Source organism: Littorina saxatilis, linkage group LG17 (assembly GCF_037325665.1).
Source record: "Littorina saxatilis isolate snail1 linkage group LG17, US_GU_Lsax_2.0, whole genome shotgun sequence".
NCBI classification, from domain to species: Eukaryota; Metazoa; Mollusca; class Gastropoda; order Littorinimorpha; family Littorinidae; genus Littorina; species Littorina saxatilis.
Genome location: NC_090261.1, coordinates 54136859 through 54143786, shown reverse-complemented (window position 1 = coordinate 54143786; position 6928 = coordinate 54136859). Strand labels below are relative to the sequence as shown.

The 6928-nt window shown below is 40.6% G+C and overlaps 1 protein-coding gene across 9 annotated transcripts in view; it reads right to left on the bottom strand.

Moving 5' to 3' along the window:
- Nucleotides 1–6928, bottom strand: part of LOC138951634 (uncharacterized) — a 67047-nt gene that overhangs the window by 2451 nt on the left and 57668 nt on the right. For all 9 annotated transcript variants that reach the window (XM_070323168.1, XM_070323165.1, XM_070323170.1 and 6 more), the window contains exon 4: nt 1–3405. This exon is cut by the window's left edge and continues 2451 nt beyond it. In XM_070323168.1, the coding sequence (XP_070179269.1) occupies nt 3241–3405 (165 nt within the window). In that variant the 3' untranslated portion in view covers nt 1–3240. The remainder of the gene's footprint in view (nt 3406–6928) is intronic.

Sequence of the window (6928 nt, the reverse complement as noted above, 5' to 3'; positions counted from 1 at the left end):
AAACATGAAAAATACGCCCCAAACAATAAAATTAAATATCAAGTGAAAATGTTAATGTTTAAAATTAGTGTAAGCCTTTTGCAAGACGCGGGCGCCAACATGAACTTGGGAATGTTTTTTTTTCCACTCTTGTGGTTCCGCCCGTCACCTAAGTTACATATTTTCTTGCCTAATATTCATCAAAGATCCATGCAGTAAGTAACATAAAAGCTGTTCAAAATGGACAATCTCTACCATAGTTGCAGTTCACATAAATATAAAATGTCAGGAAAGCAATTATCTCTATTCTGGCACCTGTGAAAAACATAACACATTAACAACGGAACGTTTTGCTGATTGCATACATTTACAATGCATTGCACAAAATCTACAAACAAGTAAATACACAAACATGCACATATGAGCAAAAATACGAGCGTGCTACATATTCAAATCTGGATTCTATGGCCCAATATATCAAAGGGGAGAGAACAAACGGTTCGTCAATTAGGGTACTGTACATTCTGATTACATCGCTCAACGGCTACTGATTGCCAGTTATCTCTCTGACCGGACGCAAAACTCCTACGCGAATCTATCAAAACAAGTTATCTCCCATATGTTGTTTGCGAGCCGTGTTCGCCGGCGAGACGAAAATAATTGCAGATTGGCCGACTTCGACAGTGATCTGTTCTTCACAGTTATGATAAAGACATCGTTCTAAGGTCAAAACAAGTCAAAATGTTGGGACTGCTGCCGGAAGGAGACCGTAATATATGGTTGCATCACTACAGAAACAATCGTCTGCTTCAGCGAACGCCGAAACCAAACGGTTGATTATCACGTCACACTTTTGCCATATTTAGAGTTGTTTGTACAGTAAATACAGACGCGAAAAAATAGCTCCCTTGAAACTGTCTTACAAATCAATTCCTTTGTAATTTAAAAATTACACAACACCATGAAAAATCATTATCGACGATCGCGAATCTGCTTATATCAATAATACATTACAAAAAGCTCTAAATATGTTTTAAAAAAAAATCGGTTTCCTTGCCAGACAAGGGAGAGAATGAGCCGAACTCATTTTGACCTGAGGTCAGGATGGGTACTGTACCCAAGCCACATTCTGCGGCAATTGCGGTGTGGTTGCTTCCCTTAAACTGGTCTGATTGGTTGGGGTTGAGTTGAGTTGAGATCGCTCGTGTGGATTTCTTCGTGTTGCACAAAATACGAAATGAAAAAAAAAAGTGGAAAAAAACCTCCTACAACAACAACAATAACAACACATCAATATTGTCTCAGCATTTTCTATACCTCTAGTTATGATTACTGGCCACGTTACTTATGCTAGCTTAATTTTCTTGTGGTGTTCTGTCTTTTTACATTTAGTCAAGTTTTGACTAAATGTTTTAACGTAGAGGGGGGAATCGAGACGAGGGTGTGGTGTATGTGTGTGTGTGTGTGTGTGTGTGTGTGTGTGTGTGTGTGTGTGTGTGTGTGTGTGTGTCTGTGTGTGTGTGTAGAGCGATTCAGACCAAACTACTGGACTGATCTTTATGAAATTTGACGTGAGAGTTCCTGGGAATGATATCCCCGGACGTTTTTTTCTTTTTTTCGATAAATACCTTTGATGATGTCATATCCGGCTTTTTGTGAAAGTTGAGGCGGCACTGTCACACCCTCATTTTTCAATCAAATTGATTGAAATTTTGGCCATGCAATCTTCGACAAAGGCCGGACTTCGGTATTGCATTTCAGCTTGGTGGCTTAAAAATTAATTAATGACTTTGGTCATTAAAAATCTGAAAATTGTAAAAAAAAATATTTTTAGAAAACGATCCAAATTTACGTTCATCTTATTCTTCATGATTTCCTGATTCCAAAAACATATACATATGTTATATTTGGATTAAAAACAAGCTCTGAAAATTAAAAATATAAAAATTATGATCAAAATTAAATTTTCGAAATCAATTTAAAAACCCTTTCATCTTATTCCTTGTCGCTTCCTGATTCCAAAAACATATAGATATGATATGTTTGGATTAAAAACACGCTCAGAAAGTTAAAACGAAGAGAGGTACAGTAAAGCGTGCTATGAAGCACAGCACAACCGCTACTGCGCCAAACAGGCTCGTCACTTTCACTGCCTTTTGCACTTGCGGCGGACTACGTTCAGTTTCATTCTGTGAGTTCCACAGCTTGACTAAATGTAGTAATTTCGCCTTACGTGACTTGTTAAATAATGTGTCGGTTTGTGGTTCACTTGTCTTTCCAAAGGCTCTGCTGAGAGTATGGCATCGTTTACGAATTGCTATTGCATTACAACAATCACAGCTGACTACTTCATCACGAAATAGGAACTGAGTGTGTAACTAAGTTCTTTACACTTCAGAGCAGGGCATACTGTGGGTCTCTACCGTACTCAACATTCGAACTGAAATTTGCTTTTGATAACTTTGAACTTTGCTAACTCGCCGAAACTTTAGAATGAAGACTGGATCATTTTGTTTCAGAAATGAGGTGGGTCAACTGCTTGCAGATCCTGCGTGGCTTCTCGTACTATAATATTGAATTATTGTTTTCAACAATTTTGCTGCACTGAAAAGTAGTGCACATAATATTATTACCAGCAACAAACACGATAAACAGGCACACGGCAAGAATGACTACGGACGTAAACCTGATGTTGAGCAAGTAGGTTTGTGTGGAGAAAGCATTGTTCAACATGTTTTTTTCACTTCTGCAAATGTCTGTCTTTTTAGGTGGGACGCATCACAGTTGACGTTGTTAAAAGTCTGTTTAAGAATCCTTTGAATCGCTTTTCTGATCAAGCATTGCACATACAGATTAATAATCATGTCAGTTTCTGGCTTTCGTAACAGTCATCGTCCTAATACCAGCGCTCTTTGGGGTTTACACAAAATGATTGGAATGTGTCCATTACCCAGTTGTTGCATCTCTTTGGCGATCGACGTTCTGTGATGTTTTTTTTTTTTCTCACATGTAATCAGTCGATCCTTGAATAGTTTGCGGCTTGCTGGCCACATTGACTTCTGAACAGATCAGAGGGAGAAGAATCCTGCAAGGTCGACAACGTTGAACCTTCATTTCTTCACTTCACCCAAATCCCTTGGCTTTTTCTTCCCATTTTCTCAACTCACATTCGGCCGGGAATATTTTTTCTAGTCTCTCTTTTTTTCCTTCTGTGTAAAGTTTGTTTTTCTTTTAATGTTGTAGTTATGTTTTATGTTTGTTTTAGAAAATCTTTTCACTCTTGATGTCGACGAAAGTCTGTCCCTCGGGCACGTGACACTTGAGCTCTATGGAGAACAGCTCCTGCCCCCAGCGACAGTGCGCCGTCTCCTTGGCCGGGTAGAACTTGCACTGCAAGTTCTGCTTCAGCGTCACCCCGTGCTCCACCTGTAACAACAAGGGTGTGGAGGATAAAATGGCACCCCCCTTGTAAGACATTCAACAAGCTGAGAAAATCAGGCCTTAAAAAGGAAGGGGTCTTAAAATAGAGGTAAATGTACAGAGCTTATGATCAGAAAATATGAAAAGGAAAGGTCTTAAAATGAAGGGTGTGACTGGCCTAAAACATCACGTTGGAACGTTTGCCTCAATACAAGCAAGAAACTCGCATCTGCTGGTCAGCGTGCATTTCCCTCCGCGGGCCCCTCCTCTGGAACTCCCTGCCGCTTGAGCTTCGCCAGAGCCCCTCTCTTGACGCGTTCAAGAGTAGGTTGAAGACTCAGTTCTTCCCGTAGCTGGCTGCGACTTTCATGTTCGACGTGATGTGTTGTGCCCCAAAAGACATTCTTGTGCTGTGCTCTGTGAGAGGTGTTTTCTTTGTGCTTAATATTATTTTGTTTGGACCTAGCTATTGATGTGTACATTGTTGTTAAACAGTTGTTTGTTGTATGTTTATCAGGGTTTGCTAGTGTGTGATAGGGTTCGTGTCCGTCTGTAGATGTTAGTTTCTTTGTTAGTCCTTTTTTTTTTTTTTTTTTTTTTTTTTTTTTTTCCTTTTCTTTTTTGACCTCAGTTGCATGCAGGATGCTTCAACCCATATTTTTTGCCCGATTTTTGTAATTTTTTTTTTTTTTTTTTTTTTTTTTACTTTAAGGCGGGGAGCATCCTTCTTCCTTGGTCTCTTTCTGTATAACATAATTCTTTGTTAGTCCTGTGTTGACAACTCTTCGACAAGCGCTTAGAACTGTACCCACGGAATACGCGCTATATTTAAGCTTCCTATTGATTGATTGATTGACTGAGTATTCACTCTTTCACAACCGATGCAAACCCAAACAGAGTTATTTCCAAACATTGTCTATTGTGTACATTTACACAACAGTGTCAACCCTATTGGACACCTCCAATCAGAGAAAAGCAGGTCTTAAAAAGGAGGGAGTCTTGAAATGGAGGGAGTCTCAAAAAGGAGGGAGTCTTGAAATGGAGGGAGTCTCAAAAAGGAGGGAGTCTTGAAATGGAGGGAGTCTCAAAAAGGAGGGAGTCTTGAAATGAAGGTGCATGTACAGAGGTTATGTACACAAAATCTGAGCAACGCATTGACTGCCGGACGACTTTTGTAAAACAACAACAACAACAACAACAACAACAACAACATAATTCACAAGCTGAATCAAATAGGTCAACACTCAGGAAATAGTCTCAAGGGGAGGCAATACTCTTGCTGCAACTGATTCAAAAGGCAATATACACCGGTTGTTTCCCTTGTCAGAGTAATAATTTTTTGATGATAGCGGCAAAGTACGTACCTGATACGTATTATGGCAATCAATGGAGTGAGTCTTACATTGTTCGTTTGGGGGGGGGGGGGGGGGGGCATTTCTTAAATGGTAGGTTCCACTGTACTGGGACCCACAGAAATACATGGGTGTAACGTGCACTGTACGCCGACACTCATTATCTGACTGTGGTTTTACCGTCCGCCGCGGTGCATCTAGTCAAGCGGCTTAAATTACAATGTAACAGACTGACTCAGTGAAAGACAGAGATAGTCAGGCTAACGGGCAGGCAACAGCGGGATCACACACACACACACACACGCACGCACGCACGCACACACACACTCACACACACAGCACACACACACACACACACACACACACAGATACCACCACCCCCTCCCCATGCTTCCCATCCCCAAAATGGGAACACAACAGGGATTTAAACACATGTAAAAGAAAGACAGAGACACAGATTCTTCCAGATTTTAACAACCAGTCCGGCCTCACACTTTGCAACTGCGCAACAACAAAGTAGCCAGAGACTGATTTAAAACCACAAGAGAAGGAGGAAGCAGCTCTCTTGCGACTCACAGTGAACCTGATCGATCGGATTCTCGTCTGAGTTTGAGCTGATCAGTATAATGATTGCGTTTGCCTTCCTATTGATCGAAGCTTCGTTCCTTCCTGTGGGAAATTCCCCGGGAACACATAGGCTCAGGGGAGAGAACTAGATTTGCTGCACGTGCTTCGTCATCGGAATGTCAATTTCTCAGGCGATGGACAGTGTCACAGGTACAGGCGTGTGAAATGTGAGACTTTTTGCGATACACCCGCTAGACGTACAGTTACTGGTGTGAAAATACAGTTGAACCCCCCTTTTAGGATCCCTCAATGTAACACCCCCCCCCCCCCCTTTAAAGATGCTGTTTTCCCAGACTTAGTGTTCATAGGTTCTGTAAATATATCCCCATTTTAAGACTCTCCTTTTTTAGACCTGATTTTTAAGGTCTTAAAGACGGGGGTTCCACTGTGTCTTCCTTCCCACGTGAACAACCATTTGCGATTTTCCGCACGTGCTTGGTCATCAGAATATCAATTCACAGGTCATAGACAATGTCACAGGCATCCACAACAGTGTATGTGACTGTAGCCAGATAAAACAAGAAATTCCTCCGAGGTAGGAAAAACACCCCCGTCCTTACTTGTTGTGTGTCACAGAAACTCAAAAACAGATAGACTGCCAACGCTCCAAAATTGACAATAAACAAGTCGCGTAAGGCGAAAATACTACATTTAGTCAAGCTGTGGAACTCACAGAATGAAACTGAACACACTGCATTTTGTAACAATGACCGTAGTCCGCCGCTCGTGCAAAACGCAGTGAAACTGACGAGTCTGTTTAGCGCGGTAGTGGTTTCGCTGTGCTGCATAGCACGCTTTACTGCACCTCTCTTCGTTTGAACTTTCTGAGCGTGTTTTTAATCTAAACATATCATATCTATATGTTTTGGGAATCAGGAACCGACAAGGAATACGATGGAATTGTTTTTAAATCGATTTCGGAAATTTAATTTTAATCATAATTTTTATATTTTTAATTTTCAGAGCTTGTTTTTAATCCGAATATAACATATTTATATGTTTTTGGAATCAGACAATGATGCAGAATAAGATGAACGTAGTTTTGGATCGTTTTATAAAATACAATTTTCAGATTTTTAATGACCAAAGTCATTAATTAAATTTTAAGCCTCCAAGCTGAAATGCAATACCGAAGTCCGGCCTTCGTCGAAGATTGCTTTGCCAAACTTTCAATCAATTTGATTAAAAAATGAGGGTGTGACAGTGCCGCCTCAACTTATACAAAATGCCGGATATGACGTCATCAAAGACATTTATCGAAAACATAAAAAATAAACGTCCGGGGATATCACTCCCAGGAACTCTCATGTCAAATTTCATAAAGATCGGTCCGGTAGTTTAGTCTGAATCGCTCTACACAGACACACAGACACACAGACACACACACACACACACACACACACACACACACACACACACACACACACACACACACACACACACATACACCAAGACCCTCGTCTCGATTCCCCCCTCTATGTTAAAACCTTTAGTCATAACTTGACTAAATGTAAAAAAACCCACAAGAACTGTAGGTTATTGGAATGTTT